The 23,063-nt window shown below is 41.5% G+C and overlaps 1 protein-coding gene across 2 annotated transcripts in view; it reads left to right on the top strand.

Moving 5' to 3' along the window:
- Nucleotides 1-22,846, top strand: part of OGFOD3 (2-oxoglutarate and iron dependent oxygenase domain containing 3) — a 41,189-nt gene extending 18,343 nt beyond the window's left edge. For both annotated transcript variants that reach the window (XM_082204575.1, XM_082204574.1), the window contains exons 5-9: nt 2,532-2,596; nt 3,139-3,195; nt 7,830-7,983; nt 10,898-11,021; nt 21,884-22,846. In XM_082204575.1, the coding sequence (XP_082060701.1) occupies nt 2,532-2,596; nt 3,139-3,195; nt 7,830-7,983; nt 10,898-11,021; nt 21,884-22,020 (537 nt within the window). In that variant the 3' untranslated portion in view covers nt 22,021-22,846. The remainder of the gene's footprint in view (nt 1-2,531; nt 2,597-3,138; nt 3,196-7,829; nt 7,984-10,897; nt 11,022-21,883) is intronic.
- Nucleotides 22,847-23,063: the final 217 nt, after the last annotated feature.

The raw sequence follows: 23,063 nt of genomic DNA, 5'->3' as shown, positions 1-23,063 counted from the left end.
ACCGCCAGCATTTTAAAAGCCCCTGCTGTCCCGGGGTGATTTTAAAATGCTGGCGGGCGGGAGCGAAGCCTCCGCTGTCCCGGGGAGATTTTAAAATGCTGGGGGTCGGCAGCGAACGCTTCGCTCCCGCCCGCCAGCATTTTAAGATCGCCCGGGACAGCAGAGAAGTCTCCGCTGCCCCGGGCGATCTTAAAATGCTGGCGGGCTGGAGCGAAGCGTTCGCTGCTGACCCCCAGCATTTTAAAATCTCCCCGGGACAGCAGAGAAGTCTCCGCTGCCCCGGGCGATCTTAAAATGCTGGCGGGCTGGAGCGAAGCGTTCGCTGCCGAGCCCCAGCATTTTAAAATCTCCCCGGGACAGCAGAGAAGTCTCCGCTGCCCCGGGCAATCTTAAAATGCTGGCGGGCGGGAGCGAAGCGTTCGCTGCCGACCCCCAGCATTTTAAAATCTCCCCGGGACAGCAGAGAAGTCTCCGCTGCCCCGGGCGATCTTAAAATGCTGGCGGGCGGGAGCGAACGCTTCGCTGCCGACCCCCAGCATTTTAAAATCTCCCCGGGACAGCAGAGAAGTCTCCGCTGTCCCGGGAAGGCAGGCGGGGGGGGGGAAGCAAAGACTTTTGCCCCCCGCCGGCCTTCAAAAGAGGTCCAGGACCTCTTCTGAAGGCCGGCTGTGGGCGAAAGTCTTTGCTCCCGACCGCCAGCAATTTAAAACAGGTCCCCGGAGATTTCCCTATGGGCTTTCATCTTGCGAAGCAAGCCCATAGGGAAATTCGTCTTGCGAAGCGCCTCCAAAACAGAAAACCGAGGCATTCGTCTTGCAGGGTACCACTGTACACTAAATATTTCTTCCAATTGTCATGAAATTTCTGTTCATCTTGGTCCCTTAATCTTCCTGATATTCTATCAAGCTCAGCATAATTTATCATTTTAACCTGCCACTCACTTATGTTAGGTATTACTTCTGATTTCCAATTTTGTGCTAACATAATTCTTGCAGCTGTCGTGGCATATAGAAACAAGGTCTTATCTTCTTTTTTAATTTCTTTACCAACCATTCCTAACAAAAAAGCTTCTGGCTTTTTGGGAAATGTATATTTCAATATTTTTTAAAGTTCATTATAGACCAATTCCCCAAAGCCTCTCACTTTGCAGCACGACCACCACATATGGTAGAGGTCACCTTCTACCTCTCTACATTTCCAGCATCTTTTATCCTTCAACTTATAAATCTTCGCTAATTTCACTGGTGTATGGTACCACCTGTAGATCATTTTCCACAGGTTTTCCTTTAGTGCCGTGCATGCCGTAAATCTCATATTCTTATTCCATAGTTCCAACCACCTCTCAAAGTCGATGTTATATCCAATGTCTATCGCCCACTTAGTCATAGCCTCCTTCACCTCCTCATCTTTTGTATACCACTCCAGCAAAATATCGTACATCCTTGACAGTGTTTTGTTCTTACCTTCTATAACTTCTACATTAAATTTAGATTTTTTATCTTCAAATCCTACTTTCTTTTTGTTTTCTTTTAACAGGTCATTTACTTGGTGGTATTGCAACCACAACAAATTAAGTTCTTAACCCGAGGTACCACTGTACAGTCTCTTGTTACTGTGGTCCACTCAGCACCTGACATTTAATTAGTTCCCCTATGAAGTTGAACCTCTCATTTCCCAGCACATTTAAATCTTAAGCATTTACCCTTTAGGCCTACATTATTGCAGAGCTTTTCTTCCTGTCTGTGTGGTTTTGCTGTTGTTTGTTTTTTTAAAAAACAAGCTCCTGAAAGTTCCATTAACTACCCTTTCAGTATAATTGCCTTAATAATTTTCTTTCCCCTGCAGTGCTCCAAACTTGTGCTGCTTCAGAAAGCAGAAAGGTCACTTCTTTAGCTGCTAAAACAGTGGAAATGTGGGACTGGCCAAGTCACAGGATAGTGTGAAGTGTATAGCCTTCTGTAATGATTGCGGTTTAAAAAGGCCAGCAGTTTTTCTGCAGGTCAAAAGAAGAACCTTGAAAATGAGTTCTTGGTCATGCATGAGCATAAGAGATTCATCGTTCCCTCCTCTCCCAGCCTTAGTGGTAAATTGAATTGCTTTAGAACTGTATAGGAATCAATGCAGGAAAAACATGTTATGGATAATATTCAAATACTTGCATGCCAGGGGAATCTAGGGGAAGATATAGCTGAAGAGCTTTATCTTCAGCTTTCTGACTTGGGAGACATATATATAACTTTAAACCAAGAGTCCTGTATCTCATGTCCCCGCCAGCTCCCTGCATGCCCTCAAAACCGGCTCTGGGAGGTTGGGGGACCCTCTGGAGCAGATTTTGGAGTACATGATGGGGGGAGGAAACAGAAGCCCTGTTGCACCAGCCAAGCAGTTCGTGTGGACCGTTGGATACAACCCACCATCTGAGATTGCACAGAACAGAGACCTAGTCTCTGAATAGTTCCCTCCGCCTCCTTTTAATAGTCTTCCTTTTGCTGATTTGTTTCTTCTTGTTTGGATTTTTTTTCCCCTCCCAGGCTTCAATTCTGGACTTGCACTCTGGAGCTCTTTCTTTGGGGAAGCATTTTGTTAACATGTACAGGTAATGTAGAGTTGCAGCTTGGCATTCAGTGCCTTGGATACAGGTGATTTTAGTGCTCTTAGCTTCTCAGCATGGAATAGACATTTGGGTGGGGGAAGAGAAATAGCTCCGATGCTGCAGGTTAATTAAGGGATTCTTCAGCAGTTTGCTGGCCTTTGCAAAAAGCTGTAATACTAACTGTTGTTAGCAAGTGGGGTTAAGCTGGGCCTGTAGGAGATATATAAATATTTGCTGTCTCAGTAGATGCGGGATGTAAGAGTTTCTCCCACCACAGTTTAGATTTGGAATGTAATGCGGAAAGCAAAATAATTTGTGCCCTCAAGTGGTGATCAGTTTTCCTGCAGAATTAATAGTTTTCCTATCTCCATAGCATCCTTTAAGTCATCAGAGTGCTTCTTGTTTACTAATCTTTAATAACTGCATGGGATAAAGTTGGTTTGAGTAAATTAATTTGCAAAGAAAACTTAAGCACCAGCTGCTGCAGGGATTTAACTTGCACTTTGTATTATTTATTTCAGTCTTTGAATTGTCTTCCCCCACAGATACTTCAGTGATAAAGTCCATGATACCTTTACGGAAGAAGATTTTCATTTATATCGGTAAGAAAGAAAAAAACCCCATTAAGGGTATTTATTGTCTTCCAAACTGCTGTCAAATACAGTGGTTCCTCAGGTTACAAACACTCCGGGTTACAGACTCCACTAGCCCGGACGTAGTACCTTGGATTAAGAACTTTACCTCAGGATGAGAACAGAAATTGTGTGCCGTTAGCACAGCGGCAGCGGAAGGCTTCATTAGCTAAAGTGGTACCTCAGGTAAAGAACAATTTCAGGTTAAGAACGGACCTTCAGAACGAATTAAGTTTGTAACCAGAGGTACCACTGTACAACTTTAATTGTGTGGATGAGGACAATTTGTAGTGTGTCTCTTAGAAGAGGTATGTCGAAATGCAGCATGATACTTGAACTGCTGATGATTGCTTGTTACATGGCTAAGAAGACTCCTTAACAGTCAAACGTACCCTTCAATAGTGTAGGAGAAAGAGGCATGTGCCATTGGCTGCATTTCAAAGAAATTGGTAGCTCAGCCTTTATTAAATCAAAGGTCAAGCTCCCATTAACCTATGCAGTCCAGATCACACCGTGCCACAAGCAGGGAGCAGGTGCTCTGCAAATGAATGAAAGAGCAAGCTGCAGAGGAAGGCAAAATACCACCGATGTTGCTTTCCATACAACCTTGGGGCAGGGGTATATTTTTAAAACTCCCATCCCACCCTGCGACGACCACTCAGGTCTTGTGTGAGCACAACCCATTCATCAAGTTACCCCAAGGAAACTTTAATGGGTTGATCTCCGCATTGCCTAACATCCTGTCTCTGGTTGCCCTAGGCTAGAGGAAGGGGTGGCGAGGAGGAAACCCCAGACTTCACGCAGAGAAGAGGAAAGCTATTTTGGCCATAATTAAGTGTTCAGCAAAGCAGTTGTACAGTATTCTTCATATACTTGTTTGACCAGCCTAGTAAGTTTCTAGTAAGGTTCTTTACCACCTACTATTCTAGTAAGGTTCTAGTAAGGTTCTTTACCACCTACTATTGTTCCATTGGACATCTCTAAGATTTAGGCACTTTCTTCTATTTCCTAACCAAAATCATGTTAATATACTGTCATATTTTACCCATAGCTGCCTTTATCTTGCCTCCCTCATTTGTGCTACCACTTCTAAAACAAGCTGAAAGGCTCCAACTTTCTTAAGAGCTCTGCTCTCAAGAAAAAAATGTTCTATTCCTTTCAACAGTTTAGTTCTTCGTTCTACATGCATGACCTTGAATAAATCCTTCTGAGGCATATGTGACCAAAATAGGATGCTTTATTCTAAATGTCAGCTCACCGGAATGCCTTCTGCATTGTACAACGGTATCTGTACTTCTCTACCCTATCATATTAGCTCTGTTCATTGACAAAGGACGGAGACAATTCAACCACGCTTGACATCTACAGGGTGCCATTAAAAAAAGAAGAAGCTAGCAATGTTAAGTTTATTGTGGATTTGTACAATGGATTTAATAATTTAGAATAAAAAATCAGGAGTAAGGGTCAGCACTATTCATGGTCTTTCATACTGAGGTGGGAGAATGGCAGTTTTACTCCTGGGAGAGGAGGGGAGGGCGGATGACAGAGCAGAGGTTTCCTAGACTAGTTCCCAGTTAAATTGCTGTGGTTAGCAGGAAGCCAGAAACCTATCTTCACCTGTTTACTGTAGACAGCCACTGTCCCTGCTCATTCTAGTTATCCAACTTGGATCTCTGCCTTTGTGTTTCATGGCACTTGTGTATTTTGTGGTGGTGGTGTGCTACTTAACAGAAGCAAAACTACCATTATTGAATCTAGACCAGGCATAGGCAAACTCAGCCTTCCAAATGTTTTGGGACTACAACTCCAGCCATCCCTGACCACTGGTCCTGTTAGCTAGGGATGATGGGAGTTGTAGCCTCAAAAAATCTGGAGGGCCGAGTTTGCCTATGCCTGATCTAGACTGTGTAGAAGAAAATGTTTGTCTGCCACAGAAAACCTGCAGGCTTTCTCTGCTGAATCTTCTTTTCCCAATGGCAACACTTTTCTCCCAGTGTCTCGCATACCTTAAGGTTTATGCTAAACACACTCTTCATCATGACTTACTTCTGTTAAGCTATGAAGGACTTAAAAAAACAAACTCACAAAAATAACACCTTGTTGAGGTCTCATTAAGAAGCAGCACCGCTGAGCATTCCAGGCATTTTCTGGCAGCAAAGTAGTGCTGACATTCCGAACTAGTGAATGCGTATTTTAAACTCTGTTAAAAAAGCAGCTGCTTGTAGTGATGAAATATAGTTTGACTTCTCTCTTGTGTTATGCTCAAGGTGGGTAATGCTTGGACTGGTTATAGTACTGAGCAGCTTCACGTAGTAAGGAGGAGGGATGCTTTTGCTTTAAAACCAACCACTTTAATGAATTCAGTGTAATTATTTAGGGCGTTACTCAGCTAAGTTTTATTCAGAGTAGATCCATTGAAATAAATGAACACAATGCTATTAGATACCTTAATTTCAGTGAGACTACTCGAAATGTTGTTGAATACCACCCTTGGCTTGCAGCACATGGTTTGGTTGTTTTTTACATTATCAGAAGCTACATTTTAGTATATCTGATGCAATAAAAGGTTTATACTTTGAATAGCCGGAAAAATCATAACATCAGAATCATGGGTTGATATTAAAATACATTTTCATCATATCAAATGAAAATGGTTTGCATTAAGGAGTGCCATTTCATTATAGATATAATGAGAAGTATTCTTGCATAGAACACAGGATAAATTCTTAAAGGAGTTCTCAATACAATACAGTCGGTGGATGGGTCTGCAGAATGATAGCTCAAGGGAACAGCAGCAAAAGAGGCTTATTGTGTACCTGAATGGCTGGATTGATTTTTTCAGAGGTAGACAGTGCGCACAGAAGCTGTCATCACCGAGCAAGATTTCAAAATGAGCTGCAACACTTATTGAAATAAAATACCTGAGACTTTAAAAAACTGATTTGCTTGGCTAAAAATAGCTTTCCTTCTGAATGAACTTCCATTTTCCTTGGCTGGTAGACCTAAGAAATAGGAAAGTGGCATTTTGGTGACAGATGGAAACCGTATTACTATAATAACTCTTGTGCAGCTTGGAAGCTGGCCATATTTCCTGCTGGGTCCTGTTTATTCCCACCATGTATGCTGGCCAAAAATATCTTCTGGAAGTCTTTCTGTCTTCCTCCAAAAAAATATGCAAGCCAAGCAGTACCAGCAGAAGCCAGCTTGATAAGATGAGCCTTAAACTTTTCTGAAGGTCATCATGTCAGGGTACCTGTACAGCGGGTATAGCAAGCTGTGCATGTGCAAATATGTGGGTCTACTGCACTGGCTATTTGCTTCTAAATTTCTCACTGATGGAAATTTAGGACAGTCAGAAGCAACATTTTTGGTTATCTTTTTTCCAATAAAGAGACAGCTTGCCTGATAACCAGGTATAGAGCCTTGCTGGGCTTAAGTCTATTAAAAGTCAGCATATTCTTCTTCTTTCCTTTGATCTGCTGAATCTAATGTTATCCCAGTAATAGGCATTAGGAAGAGGTATCCTTTCTGCATCCTGAGCTCTTTAATGTAGAGCAACTTTTTGAATGAAACTCTTCTACTAGCTTATCAAGTGCAGAGTGGATAAATGTAGGCACACAGATGAACTGCCACACTTGCAATCAGGTCAGGAAGGCCAGAGAATATAACCAAAGGTGGCTGAGCAAATGACAGTGCAGCTAGAAAAGCAGTTTAGTCTATTTCTGAGTGATGAGCTGCTCAGTCAGAGGATCTCAGCCAGAGTCTGCTGCTTTGTCAGAGCCGGATGGGAGCCTCTTGGTTCCTTGCGTCACCTGCTGCTGGGTGGGCTGGAATTTGTAGTATCACTGTTTGGTCATAGAGCTGTGGTTCCGTAGCATAGCTGAGAGCAGGTCAACAATCCCTGTGGAGGGCCCTCCCATCAGAAGTCAGGGAGATCAGTAAATATACAACCTTTAGAAGAAGACATCTGAAGGCAGCCGTGTATAGGGAAGTGTTTAATGTTTTATTATGTTTTTGTAGGTGCTGGAAGCTGCCCAGAGTGGCTGGGGCAACCCAGTCAGATGGTAGTGGGGATACAATGCAAGATCTTGTTGCAGGACCCAGCTTCACTTTTCTCAGGAGTCCTCATGTCAGTACAGTGGTACCTCGGGTTACATACGCTTCAGGTTACAGACTCTGCTAACCCAGAAATATTACCTCAGGTTAAGAACTTTGCTTCAGTACGAGAACAGAAATTGTGCTCTGGCAGCGGGAGGCCCTCTGGAACGAATTAAGTACTTAACCTGAGGTACCACTGTATAGACAACGATGTCGTTTGATGGCTGAGTACTGATCAGGAAGTCCGATTCTGATCTTGCCTCTGCTGAGGACTCACTAGGTGATTTTATGCAGGCCACACACTCTCAGCTCACCATATGCAATACATAATATTAGTGGACTGCATCAGACAGAGTTTTTTTTAAGGATTCCTGAGAATATGTACGTGAAGCACTTTGAAAACACTGTATAAATGCTTAAGTATTATTATAGAGAGAAAATACTGTTGAGTCCTGTGCCATTGTACAGCGTCCCAATCACTTAAGATGCTGTTTTCTCCTTTGCAGTGATGTGAGGCAGAGAATCCAACAAAAAATAGCTCTCACTTTTGGTATCAGCTCCTCTTCCATGTATTTGACGAAGCCAACCTTCTTCTCTAGAATAAACAACTCAGAAGCCAAGACAGCTCATGATGAATACTGGCACCCACATATTGATAAGGTTAGTGTGTTTTCCCCCTTCTACTCCAACAACCCTTCATATCTGTTCTTTAATTATAGTGTGCTATTGTATTTACTAAGTACTAAATGTATTTACTAAGTAATTACTGCATTACTACAGCAAGTTATTGTGATTAATACTTCAGTTCGAAGTATGTTTACATAGAAATAACTCTCACTGAGTTTAACTCCTGAGTAAATGTGTATAGGATCACATTGTTAATTCCATTTTCCAGTTGATAAACTTAGCAAATTAATTCTTAAGCAGAGATTTGAACCCAAGTGTTCCTTGTCCAAATCAGATATTCTTCCTGCTCGCATTGGCCTTACATGTCTGGTTTGTTTCATACATTCTGCTGGATTTTCATAATCCTTCCAGATGAGAATCTATTAGATAGACTCAGATTGCTGTATCACATGGATTTCAGCATTTGTAACTCTTTGTCCTCCATTAGCATTAAGATTGAACCCCCCCCCCCCCTTTTTAGCTTTTTACGTTTCTGTATGGTGGGGGCTGTAGATTTGTGTAATACACGAGCAGTTAAGGCTTACCATACTTGGTCGTCTGTGGCTGTAGCTGTAAAAACAAGCAAGCAAAAGGGCCAAAACAGAAACTGAAAGATAACAGGCCAACAGTCGAACTGTTTTGTACTTATGTAAGAACTTCCAGGAAAATAAATTACAGCTACAAGAAATCTTGAAACTTAGGCATGTATGTTTGTGTACAGAACATGCACCCCAATTTAGTATTTGCAAAATGTCGCTCCTCCTTTGAATAACACCAGTGTTTATAAACTTCCTTGTCTTTAAAGTGATTTTATTGGGTTTATATTTTACAACTGTGTGAAAGTAGCTTTCTAAGCAGTGTTAAATCCTTAGAAAAGTTAACTGCTTCTACAGGTACTGGGTTTTCTCTCCTGAATTCCCCCCCCCCACAAACATACTGATTCATGTTGTGAAAAATAAATCAGGGTGTATCACTTCAACACAGTGATGGTGAACCTGTGGCTTTCCATATGTTTTTTGGACAATGACTTCCATAATCCTTGACGGTTGACCACATTAGCTGGGACTGATGTGTGTTGGAGCCAAACAACCTTTGGGGAGCCAGGAGTTCCCCATTCCTGCTTTACTTAGCACAATAGTTGTGTTGGACAGTCTAGTAGCAGAAATTTAGTGACTGGCGTATCTCTGTTTTTTCTTTCGAATGATGTAGTCACTGCGTGTTGTTGAGTCACTTTTCCATCTGTTGGAGCCCTAGACAGACAGTAAACGTGTCTCCCACTTTTCTTGTTTTTCCTCCCCACGCTGTCTGTCCCTTTGCTCCACCAAATAAATAACATAGTAGAGTAATCCCAAAAAGCATATGCTGGTTCATGGAATGCCCCCCCCCAATGAATTTTCAAGTTAGCCTTTCAAATCTCCCTTGATTTTCACCTGAGGAACTTATTTCTTCTGTGTTTCCCTCCCAGAATTGTGTGGTGGTATCTTGGCAATGCTAAATATATTTTCTGGTATTTGTTTTTAAAGGTTAGGGTTGGGACTCGGGGAATTTGGGGTTTTGGTATAGAATTCTAAATCCTGACATGAATGAAAGTTCTTGTTTATTTTGTGGGCGAGGCTCTAGCACAGGCATAGCATAGGCAAACTCAGCCCTCCAGATGTTTTGAGACTACAACTGCCATCATCCCTGACCACTGGTCCTGTTAGCTAGGGATGATGGGAGTTGTAGTCCCAAAACATCTGGAGGGCCAAGTTTGCCTATGCCTGCTCTAGCAAATTAACAAAACATTATTTTACATTGCATCAGTCACGTTCAAAAGGTCCTCTCATATCTGAAATATGAAACTGTGACCTATGCTGAAGTAAAAATCAATTTCTAAGGGAAACATTCTGTTGTTTGCTCAGAAATCCATTTAAAGTGCTCCAATAACATTGAATGATACAGCGTTTTATAAGAGGTTGCCAACCATGACCTATAGGGGAAATGTTGCAGGGGATTTGAAAGGCGTCATTTCAGATGGCACAATGAATGGATTTTCTTCCTTAGGACGATTTCAAGCTTGCTTTAACAGTAATTGTAAATACAGTTCGCCCACTCTGTTTCAGTTAGTAAATGCTTGTCAAATGGGGAAAGTGTTTATCAGATCAAAAGAATAATCAGCAATGTTGCAAAGATGAAGTAGTAAAAGGATAGGAATGCACAAATTCTTTGTGGGGACCAGCAGAATCGAGTGTTGCTGATATCCCAATACTTGTAAAAGAAATGTCACAAAATGAAACTTTCTGATTTTAAATATTGGAAAAAGGAAGTGAAAATTAGGTACCTTTTGGATCTGTATCTGCTATACGAAGGTACATTTCTTAGCTGCATTTATTTTAGTTCTGTTTGGCTGAGGTATTGACATGGGGCCAGCATGATGCAGAAAATTCCACAAAGTGATTTGGCTACATAACAGTCTGAGACCCTGCTATATAGCTGCAGAGTTCTAGGATTCTAGATATGTCTCCACAGGGGTGTGAGAGCTCAAAGTCGTATCCATTTCTTCTGAGAGATGCGATCCAACAGAGTTGGACAAGATTGGTTCTCAAGAAATAGATATTTACAAATATTTATTTATTTACAAATACAATTACAAACCAGTTTGAGATGTTCTTCGCCTTAAGTTGTTGTTTAAGTATAATATCCCTAGAAGAACTTTTGTCTGTTTTGCAAGCGTTTTAGTCTTGTTTTAAATTTATTTGTGTGGTCCCCCCCCCCCAATTTAAACACTTTTTAATAAGAGTAAATTGCCTGCTTGTTGAAAGGCAGTTAATAAATCAGTGGTGATGATGATAACTCCCAAGATCCTCAAACTTGCACAGAGAAACCCCTATGGGACTGGATATTTTTATTTGATGATTTTATTTCCTAGGTGACCTACGGCTCTTTTGACTACACTTCGTTGCTTTACCTCTCAGACTACACAGAAGATTTTGGAGGTGGACGGTTTGTCTTTATGGATGAAGGGGCAAATAGGACTGTAGAACCCCGAGCAGGTTAGAGTTAATCTTCACTGTATAACTACCAGTAGTTCATACTTGAATCTTACATATGTTACACTCACATAACCTATATATCTGGTTGTTTCTGCTCTGAGCTGATTATCCAAGGATGTCACCAGCAATATCTGCTGAGCATCTGTTCTGCATTCACTGGTGCCTTTGATTATTTTTCATTCTTTAGAAATATGGTGCTAATTTGGTGATAGGAGGCTCAAGTCTTTATTTTTCATCTTTGCAAGGGTAAATGCGGGGCGGTTATCTCATCAATTGCTACTTTTTGTAAAATGCCATTGAGAGTGGTAGTGGAAGAGAAGCAGTCTAAGATGCTACAGAAAATTTATGAAAATGGTATTCCAAGAAATATTGCACATCAAGTGTGATTCTGAATGTGCAGCTGTGGAGGAGAATGTTGACTCTCCTTCCCAGCTGTTAAACCCCTCAAAAAACTTTGTCTAATGCCAGTGAAGGGTGTTGTGTACAGGCAGGGTGTGTGTGTGTGTGTGTGTGTGGTGAGGTGGGAATGGAAGGAACTCTGCAGGCACATGCCTGCTTCCAGGGTTGTGTTGGCGATCCCATGAGCTGGCCAAACTATTTTGTGAAAACTGTTGCCTAAGTACGCACAAGGTCTTTTCAAAGAATACTGCTGTTCCTTCTAGTCCCCTGGAAACAATACTCACAGACTTCAAGAGCACCAGCTTTTGTGTCCTGTTCATCCCATTGATGACTCATGTTTATGTAGCACATTTTTCTGTTTCGGAGGTTATCTGTAAGTGTTCTTGTATAGACAGACATTAACACTAATCTTTTATCTGCACATTTCGCTATTCATTCCAAGCTTCTGTCCTTGGTGAGTTTAATCGCTTTTGTATGCTGAATGCTTCTGCTCATTCACTTCATTTTGACTTTTTAGTCTACATGTTAAAATAGTTATTTCAACTTACAGTAATAACAGCTTCTTTTCTGCTGTTGGAAGGAAAACCTGGAAAAGGCTATGTCAACATGCAAAAACTGGTGCATTGACTGTTGGTTAAAGCTTGGTGCTGATACTGCCAAGGTTGCAGGTTCGATCCCCATATGGGACAGCTGCCTATTCCTACATTGCAGGGGGTGGACTAGATGATCCTAAGGGTCCCTTCCATCTCTACAATTCTGCGATTCTATATAGGCAAGACAATCCCAGCATCACATATTTTGTGTAGTCTTTTGAAAGGTACTATAGAAATGGAAAATAGAAAAGTAAATTGAACCATCTTCTGTCTTGATTAAAATAGCAGTTGAACAAAAAGAGATTTGTTTCTAAAGCACTTTCTATCATTTTAAAGCAAATTCTTTTTTATGGTTTAGCAATGCATCTGAAGCAGCCCCATAAGTCTCTAGTGCTCACTAGTTCAAAGGAAACTGGATCCTGTTGTGCTGTTCCTCATGATCTACAGGGAATATTTAACGCTGAAGTCAGTGGGCTTTAACAGAGGCCCTCAAATATCAACCTGGCTTGCTAGCTAAGCCTTTTTGTCCTCACTGCTAACCGCTGGGCTTTTCTAAGTCTTCTGGCTTGTGTGGAGGGCTTGAGGGAGCACCAGGGCAGAGTTTTTTCTTTATTTGCACTCTGTTAAGGAAAAGGCAGGGAAGCAGGTGGCGCTGTGGTCTAAACCACTGAGCCTAGGGCTTGCCGATCGGAAGGTCAGCAGTTCAAATCCCCGTGACGGGGTGAGCTCCCGTTGCTCAGTCCCTGCTCCTGCCAACCTAGCGGTTCGAAAGCACATCAAAGTAGATAAATAGGTACCACTCTGGCGGGAAGGTAAACGGCGTTTCCGTGCGCTGCTCTGGTTTCGCCAGAAGTGGCTTAGTCATGCTAGCCACATGACCCGGAAAAACTGTCTGCAGACAAATGTCCGCTTCCTCGGCCAGTACAGCGAGATGAGCGCCACAACCCCAGAGTCGTTCACGACTGGACTTAACGGTCAGGGGTCATAGAATCATAGAATCATAGAATCATAGAGTTGGAAGAGACCACAAGGGCCATCGAGTCCAACCCCCTGCCAAGCAGGAAACACCATCCTTTACCTTTAAGGAGAAGGCAAGAAACAGGAGGAGTCTAACCATGATGGCTATGCTTTACCTTCACAGTTGGAAGCAGCAATGTTTCTGAACACCCGTTGCTTCAAACCACAGGAGGGAATAATGCTCTTGTGCTCATATTTTGCTTGCTGGGTTTCCCACATCCGTATGGTTGGCTACTGTGAGAGCACAATGCTGAATTAGATGGGTCCAGCAGCCTACACTTTGGTTCTCCAAGCTACTATACAAATGAAAGGAAACGCTGCCTCTTTTTCCAAACACGACAGGATTTTCTAAACCTTCTATGTCTTGCCTGGCCAAGATGTTCCAAGTAGGGCAATGACCTTATGGGCTGCAAATTTGAATCCTTTTTCTTGCAGGTGCTTCTTGCACACCTAGATATGCAGCAAAAGGGCATTCTTGCAAAACCATTACAGACGGCTGTACTCTCAAATTAATTTTCTGCAAGGCATTTCAAGGGAGAGATACCTTCATGTATCGAAGAGCTCAGCCATGCATACTTAGGTTAATAGCACTGCGGAGGCTGCCCATCGGTGGCAGTAGAATGAGCCTGCAACTAGGATGAGGTTGTTATCTGAAGTGGGGGAAATGAAATGGGAAGGGGAGGCTGCAAGGAAGACGACGAGGTGGAGGACTCTTAATTTTTTCCCCTGCAGCATGGGAGTGAAGAGACTTTGGGAAATTAGTCTGATCTTTTGACACCCTGTCCTTTGCTGGATACAGCTACTTCTGTCAGTGATTATGGTTCCTATAGAAATAGAAACTTGTTTATGATTAATTAGGTCTTTGGATTCAGAACAGTTTTTTAAACAATGTAAATAGTTCCTTCACTGCTTTTCCACCAGGATAACATGCCAGCGTGGGAGTTGAGTAAAATCACAATGGTGCCTCCCTAACGATCTTCAGGATTTGTTCCGTTTCTTCGGGAGGAATACTAAAATAGGATTACTGAAATGCCAATTAGTCAAAAGAGATTCTTGTGGCAAGGTGGTCTACTGAAATAATGGGCTTTTGCTGCCCAGGAGCAGTTGTGTCAGGTGCAGCCATTTAAACTAGGGCATAAACTGAGAAATTTTCTCCGGTTTGAATTTTAATCCAAGCTGGAGCAGACTTCAGCAGCTTCCAGTGCTCCTTTCAGCTGAGCACTTCTGAACCCATGGAGCTAATTTCTGGGTCTGAATCCAGCTTCAACATTCTAAAGTTCAGTGACTGTGACCTCTTATTGTTGTTGGGTTCTCTATAGACAGTTTAAAATTAGTTTAAGAACACAGAAGTAGAGTTTGATTCATTGTCTTATGTGGTGCAAGATTTATTGAATTATTTTTTTCAGGAACAGAAAGTACTTATGCAAATATAATTGGAATAATTAAACTCGTCCTGCATAGTACATATTGGATATGTTTCAATACTCTTTCTCCCAGTAGTGTGAATAATAGTTTTGAATTAGCTTGTGGCTTATGAAGAATTATCTGTAAATACACATGTCTTACATATGTTTATCTGCTTTGGATTTCTGGGATATGTACATCTCCATTGTTTACATCTGCTGTATTACTGCTGATGAAATCAGAAGGCTTCCTTCAGATAGGCATCAGTCTTACTTCTAACTGACATGTTTTTGAGAGTGAACTATATACTGTATTTTTTGCACCATAACACTCACTTTTTTCCTCCTAAAAAGTAAGGGGAAATGTCTGTGCGTGTTATGGAGGGAATGCCTACGGGTGGCATGCCTATGGATTTTCCTCCTCTAAAAGCTTCGTGCGTGTTATGGTCGGGTGCGTGTTATAGAGCGAAAAATACGGTACATTTTATCAAATATAGAACTTTACCTGCTTGTTGTAATAATAGGCTGTATCCAATAAATCCATCCTGTTAGCAGAAGAACTTGCGTCTGCGCAGTGAGACTTCCTCCCCCTGTGCCTCGCCAAACAGTTCTGGGGTTCCCCCAACCATCTGAAGCTGGTGGGTGGGATGCAGGGAGAGATGGGAAAGAAAGGTTTTTTGCACAGATGGAATTCCTTGTGCAGATGGGATTACCTTGGTGGATGGCTTTACAAACGAAAAGGCAAAGGATTTCCTTAGTAGATACATTTGAGTGGTTGCAAAATAACTACCATGATATGTATTTGTGGCTTTACATAAACCAAACCAACCATTGTGGAATGTAGTTCTTGGGAAGCTGGTAATATTTTTTTAAAACCTGCTTAACCCTAATATACAGGGCTCGGAGCTAGGTGCAAATTTGTGAAATTGTGGTTCATTGTCTTGATATTTTTTTTTCAGATCTGTTGTGATTGATTCATTAGAAGGTTAAAAACATGTTTTAGAATAATTATAGACAATAATAGAACCATGCAAATTAAAAACTAATTATTTTGAATAATACGACTGATTTAGTTCTTTTATGGGCATTAGCAGTATTCATGTGGATGACACATTTCTTAAACTTTTAAGAGATCTCTAATTAAAATACATTGAAATTAGGACAATGTAATAGTTACTTAAAAGCCCAGCTCTAGGAATATTATAAGAGCACCTGGTGGAATGAAGATGTACTTCGCATATTGAGTATTCACATATTCCTATTAAAGGAAGCTCCCCTGGTACCCACTTTGTTGTTTTTAATTGTTTTAAGTTGCTGTGAGTTAATTAGATACTTATACTATGCTATTTTGTGGTTTGTGTTAATAGGTTTTATAGTATTTGTACTTTTAACTACTTCATAATTGACTGGTGAAGAGTAGGAGTAAGCAAGCACATGCAAAATTTGGGAAGTGATGAATTGAAGAGACTTGGATTAATCAGTGATTTTAGATATCTGGCATCAGCACCAATTCCACTTGCATGTGATGTGGGCAATTAGTATTGCAAAAACCTGGATATTTGTGTATTGTAGAGATTGTATACAGATTGTATATGTTTTTGTTTGTGAATTGCTTCATAAGCTTTCACTTATCCTTAATTTCTGATACTTTCCTTGGGTGTAGGATTTGAATGTTTTGCTACAAAGACAGGTGTCTAGTTCAGAATAATACACAATGTATTCTTACTTCACTGTTCTCTCAAGTAATCTGCAGTTGCAACATTTTCTTCTCCAGACGCTTCTGCTGTTATAAAAAAAAGTAAGATCTTTGAGTAGTGGTTTGTATTCATGTTCTCCGGAATACCCTGTGGATTTAAAATTGAAAGAACTGGGGGCTGCTTGTTAACCTGAATGTGATGTTTGGGATTTGTCAGCTCAAAAGCTTCTGGTGAATACTCCAAAATGGATATACGTGAACTAATATAAACCCTGAATGTGTCTATATTTTGTTACACACATTTACCTGCATTCTCTTTCTCGAAAGCAAAAATACGCTTTCTAAAATGAAAAGCAGGTACTCTTGTGCCAAAGTGGAATGGCCAGGAATTATTTGTAAAGATTTGGCAATATGGGAAAGAACACAATAATGGCCTCTCTCTCAGAAGGGTGTTTGGAAGGGTTTTGTAGCAGACACTGGGCTCAGTCTAATAAAGGTAGTCATGCTTTATAGAACTAAAGTTTGTTGCTACTAATTTGACCCATTGATTTCAGTGGGATTTATGTGCAATTAACTTTTGTTAATTACCATGGATAAGCATTAGTGTTGCTTTTTGTCGGTTCGTTGGCACCAGAGAGCCAGTGTGGTGTAGTGGTTAAGAGCGGTAGTCACGTAATCTGGGTAACCGGGTTCGCGTCTCCGCTCCTCCACATGCAGCTGCTGGGTGACCTTGGGCCAGTCACACTTCTGTGAAGTCTCTCAGCCCCACTCACCTCACAGAGTGTTTGTTGTGGGGGAGGAAGGGAAAGGAGATTGTTAGCCACTTTGAGACTCCTGAAGGGGAGAGAAAGGCGGGATATCAAATCCAAACTCTTCTTCTTCTTCTTCTTCATTGACAGCCTACAGCTTGCAAGCGCAGTCAAGTGAGGAACTCGGAAGCCTTTGTATCAATCTGCTAAAAGCTATTCCAGACTTGTACAATACTTCACACTGGCCTGTTGCTGGTACCACTTTGAAATTCAGTTTGCCAGAAAGGTAGCTGCATGTTTTACTAACCAGCTGCGGTGCCACAGATGCCTAGGAAACCGTTCCCCCCCCCCCACAACAGTGCCAGCCATATTGAATCCAGCATCTTTTACAAAACTTTAGTCACTAGAAGGGAGTAGAAGATTACAAACCATACCAGCATGTTTAGAGAAGTCCAATGTGTCTTTTACCACAGATACCGTAGCATGCTGTGAAGTGCCTACACACTGTAGTCCTAAACCAGTTTTACAGTCATCCTTCTCAGCAGGGCATTGTAGTTTTGTAAGACGATAGACATTACTTATTATCAGCACTTGATCAAATAAGACATTTCCCACGGTTATGGAAAAGCTATGGCTGTTACGGTGTGTGTGTGTACGTGCTAAAGTTATCATTATAGTTGAATTAGATGTTGTTATCCTGGGAGGAAGAACTGTATAGATCTGACGAAGTGGCCTTCCTCCAGCTGTTCAGTTTCCCTTCTTTAATGCTTGTGGTTTCAAAGCACCAACTGATAATTCTCCTTAGGATGTTTGATAATAAAGCAGCATTTTTGCCTTTCAAGCTCACATCTTAGGAAAGCCACATCTTAGCACTGCTTCATGCAAAATCCATTAAGTTATATTATAGGTAAACTCATAATAAGAAACAACAGTATATCTTACTCTTTTCAAGTTTGTAGCTTTGTTGTGCTTTGAAGCAACCACATATTATGATGAATTCTCCAGAGTGATAATGAGTGATAATGATCTAGTAGCTTTCTTGGTAAATATTTATCAGCCAGAAGTGACAAGAAGACCTTCAGCTTGTTTTGATATTATTACTTTTTGCCTGTGTTATCCTTCACAGCTACAGGCAAAAACGAAACTGGTGGCTGAAGTATCTAGTTTTGCACTCTGCCATTTCTGTTTGCGACCACCCAATTATGACCAGATGCATGATTTCATTGCATATTTTATTAAATTTGATTAGCTTTGGAATTTTGGTCTTTAAAAAAACCAAACCTTTGATTGCTTCATTACGAAGGATCTTTTTTTACTGCTAAGTATGCTGCACAGGCTTGCTATCAAAGTATCCGAAATTCAACTCCATGTATAAGGGAGGCCCTTGAGCCTTTTAATAGGGATGTAGTAGGGGCACTGTTAGTGGGTGTGCTTCCTCCTGCCATTACTGTGGAGCAATAGGGAAGCTTGCTTTTGTAATGAAAAATGGGTAAGGAGAAAGTCTGGGGTAGGGAGCCTTCATCTTCCCTCCCATCAGCTGACTGGGGCTAATGGAAGCTGGAGCCCAAGAATATGGGTTATCTGAATATTGGAATGCACAATTTGATTATCTGCCTCATTAATCAAAGAATAAGCAAGGCTTACAAGCTGAAATATCACAATGTCCAAGATTCAAAATAAGCTGCATGCTTAGAGGCTTAAGCTGCATGTGGGGTGGAGAGCTTATTAATTCCATTTGCAACAACAAATTGCACCCATTTGTGTCCTGGTAATTTCAAAATATCTAGAGAGTATAGATCTGGAGTCCTCAGTGTGCCATCAGATGCCTACCCATAGTGCCCATCAGGGACCCGTGCTTTTCCCAATATTTAAAACACTTTTAAAAAATTTTAAGGATTTTATTGGGCTAGAGGCAGGACAGACTTTGGGGGGGGGGGTTTCTTTGGAGGTTGCCTGCTTCTTATTTGTTTTGGTGTATGTACATTCTTACCTGTCCAGAGGCAGGGTGATAGTGGTTCTGAGCATCACCAGCGTTTTTTGTTTTTGTTTTTTGTTGTTAAAATGGGTTATTTGTATTGTCTATGGCAGTTCTCCAAATGTGGCCCCGAAGCTCAAAAAAGGTTGGGAACCCTGCTATAATAAATGGCATGGGGGAGTGATAGAGAGAAAGGGGGATAAGGCACCTCACTGCTAATTGTGTTTGCAATTATGTTTTAAGGAGCTACAGGAGTCCTGTGGGGTTTCAGTATCAGCTTCCAAGTTTGAAGCCAAATTGCCTTTTCTTACACATTAGCAACACACTTCTGTCCTCAAGCAATCATTCAGTTTCTATAGTGATTGTAAATATTCATTTTGGCCTGCTTGAGGTGTTGGGGGATCCTTTCGTTTCTGACCCTGCAAAAATGGGATCCAAGCCATTTGCTGAAAATGTTCCAAACTTTAATGTATCTTAAAGTATGAATTAGCAGAAAGTAAAGCTGCTTGCTTGTCGCACCTTCCCCAAAGACAAGAAACATTCAGAAACCATTTGTGGGTTTATATTCTGATTTTATCGTGTGAACCGCCCTGAGACCTGTGGGTATAGGGCAGTATATAAATTTAAATAATAATAGTTAATAATAATAATAATAATAATAACTCGTGTTCCATATAAAAGCTGCTGTCCTTGAATAAACACTGTAGCTCCATATTTATTTTATTTTTTTAAAAAAAAATTGAAGTATTGCACTGAAATCTTGTTTAGTATAATATAGGCATTATATTTTGTGTGTTAGTAAGCATTTCATAGTTAGGGAATTGTTATTTTGGAAGGTGAATAAGTCCTCAAGAGTGTAGCTAATAAAGCCCTGGCATAAACTGTTTTGAAGCAATGAAAGAATAGCTGGACATTTTACAAGTAGCATGGCAGAGAGCACTTCTTAAAACCAGATACTCCTGCTACAATCATGCAACTTCAGCCATTTGAGAGTTCCCCCAGCCCTTTGTTGCCTAGGAAAGAGATTTTCTTTGCTTAAGCAGCTCCAGACACCTGCCCTTGTTCTAAGAGTCAGTAAAAAGCAGGCCCCTACTCAGTACAACGTTCATTTGGGCAAATGCTTATGCCACTCTTAAGTACCTGGAAAGTCTAATATGCCTTGTGCCACCTACCTCACCCATATAGTCCTCCTTCCCAGTTGGCAAAGTTTGTATCCGTTGGTGAAGAAAGTAAACTAACAGTAAACTAACAGATAAACTAAGTAAACTAACAGTCCCAGGCCTCAGAGAGGTTAGGCTGGCCTCAACTAGAGCCAGGGCCTTCTCGGCTGCGGCTCCAACCTGGTGGAATGCTCTGTGACAAGAGACTAGGGCCCTGCGGGACCTGACATCTTTCCGCAGGGCCTGCAAGACAGAGTTGTTCCGCCAGGCCTTTGGTCAGGGCGCAGCCTGACCCCCTCCTCTGGCAACCTGCACAAAATCTTGCTTAATCGGTTGCCATCAATTTGATTTTAACTAATTTTATAATGAAATATTTTTAGAATGTATGATTATTTGATTGTTTATTTGATTGTTGTTAGCCGCCCTGAGCCCGGCTTCGGCTGGGGAGGGCGGGATATAAATAAAATTTATTATTATTATTATTATTATTATTATTATTATTATTATTATTATTATAATTTAGAAACCTGCAGTTCTTCTGAAATTACAAATTCTGTCACCGTTCAGGCATTTGTTTCTTGTGGGTTGATTGTCTGAAACCAAAAACGGCAACAACATCCCGAGTTCAAGCATGCCAGCTCTTTATTTTTTGTGGTTGCTGGGTTTTTCCAAATAGTAGATGGAACTAAAATCCTTGAATGTGCATTCAAAAATTCACTGTACTAGCAACAACATGTTGTACAGAAAGATTTGGCCCTACTGACTCTGAACAGTTAACTTTGCTTTAAACAGCCAGGTGTGAAATCCACTCTCAGATGTTGGCTGTGCACTTCCGCAATTTTTAAAAGAATCTCAAACATTGTGCATTTTAATTGGCAAAATTGGGCACCTGAGAAGGTTCTGCTATGAAAGTGCATGTGCTCTGTGCTCGCTTGCCTACGTGCAGAAATGTTTTCAGCTCAGGGGGAATTTGGTGTATAAACCTAATTATGGCCTCAGCACTCACGACAGCTTTCCTGTTTATTTATATTTCAGTCTTTAAAAGTGCTGGTGTGCTCAGTGGAGGAGCTAATGGGGGAACTCGTGCAGAGCAAGCTCCTCTGGGTTTTCTCACTATGTGTTGTCAGTTCAGTAGCTGGCTTGAGTTGTGGCTGGTGCACCAGTGCTAGCAGCAGCCTTTATCTTTCTGCGCTTCCCTTTTAGGATGATGTTTGTGCTCTCATGAGATGACACACGAGAGGGGTGGGGGGCATCCCATAGCAGTGGGGCCATTTGTCTGCCTCACCATGACTGTGAGCTATGCAGTAGGCTAGGGCAGATTCTTTATTTTACTGGGCCCTTCGATTAAATAAACAGGCTCTTTAGACATCCCGTATAGTGCAAACTTCTGGGTTTTCTTACTGCAAGCTTGGTCCCTCATTTGGTAGAGAGGGGTAGTATTCCCTATTGAAATGGCTGTCAAACAGCTTTGGTCTGTAGAACTCAAGAACCAAGCCAAAAATCTTTTTTTCTGACAGCCGGGATTGAATGTTACTAGTAATCTGCATAGCGGCAGCATTCACTAGACCTTGTGCTCCATGGCAGCTGTGTTACTGCATGTCTCTGCCCTCCTGAACAAAGTATGGTTACATGGAAATAAATAAATCCATTAAATAAAGCAGTCTTTCATATTGCAGTCTGTCTGTGTGCATCTTACGTAGCATGATCTTGTTCTTTGGGGACCAGGTACCATGCTTTCGGATAGCATTCAAATCTTGAAATCTGTAGATGTCCCAGGGTAGGCATGGGATAGCAGTATCCTAAGTACTGGCCACTGGGCAAACAGCATGCATCCTTTCGCTCTCCTGACTGTACGTTCTTCTCTTTGCAGGCCGGGTTTCCTTCTTCACTTCTGGCTCCGAGAACCTCCATCATGTGGAAAAGGTCCACTGGGGCACCCGTTACGCCATCACCATTTCCTTCACCTGCAATCCGGATCACGGTATCGGGGATCCTGTTTTAACATAATGGGACAGGTGGCTAGATGGATTGACAACAAAAGCCCTGTGCAGAAGGGGGGGGGTTAACTTCACATGTAAATTCCCCTCCACAGATCCTTCTAAACTTTATTTAATGTGAGCCGTTTTCTCACACTCATCTCCCTCTTAAGTGTTGCAAACAGTGCCTTAGGGGTCACCTTTCTAAGTCTCCTGTAACCGTTTTGCTTTTTGCAAGGTAATAGTCATAAACTGCCCCCCCCTCACCCCACACATTTAAGGGCACATCAGAATTCAGAGACTGCGGAACATGCCACATGCACATTCCTCTAACACTGAAGATCAAAATGTAGTCACTTCAAATAGTCCCTTCAGTTGTTGCTCTCAAAAGCACTATTTGGGGAGTCCCATGGAATAGTTCGTGGGCAGATAAACACTCAGGAACATGTTATGAAGGAAGACTTTTCTAATAAACTTGTTGAGCTTTGTTGCCCTCCCCACCCATCCCCCACTCCTCCTTTCTTCTCTTATATGTAAATTCTGGAAAATAAGTGGGGCATTCAATTTACAGTCTTGAGCATTCACACATTTATACACACTAGAGTACCATGCTTCAAATTCTATGTACATATAACCCAGAACTACAGAATTTTATGGACATTATCCATGTGTCAAGTGTTGTTTTTCTTTAATGTTACTGCAATGTTTCCCCTTGGAAGCAAAACATGTGCTTTGACTACTGGAATGGACTGTTCTGTGCAAAACTGTATGTGAACTGAGAAATGGCTTCAAATGGTCAGATAGGAGGAGAATTCTCAAGTGATCTCAGGATCCATTAAAGTTTGCTTTGTTATGAACTCTTTGCCTTTGTCGTACTAGTTATTCACCTACCAAAGTGAGTCTGAAATCATTTCATAGCTACTCTAGGGCTGTCATCCCTAGCTAGCAGGACCCATGGTCAGGGATGATAGTTGTTGAGAGCCAGTGTGGTGTAGTGGTTAAGAGCGGTAGTCACGTAATCTGGGTAACCGGGTTCGCATCTCCGCTCCTCCACATGCAGCTGCTGGGTGACCT

This window comes from Podarcis vaucheri (assembly GCF_965113315.1).
Source record: "Podarcis vaucheri genome assembly, chromosome: 2".
NCBI lineage: Eukaryota > Metazoa > Chordata > Lepidosauria > Squamata > Lacertidae > Podarcis > Podarcis vaucheri.
This window is presented reverse-complemented; position numbering and strand designations above follow the sequence as displayed.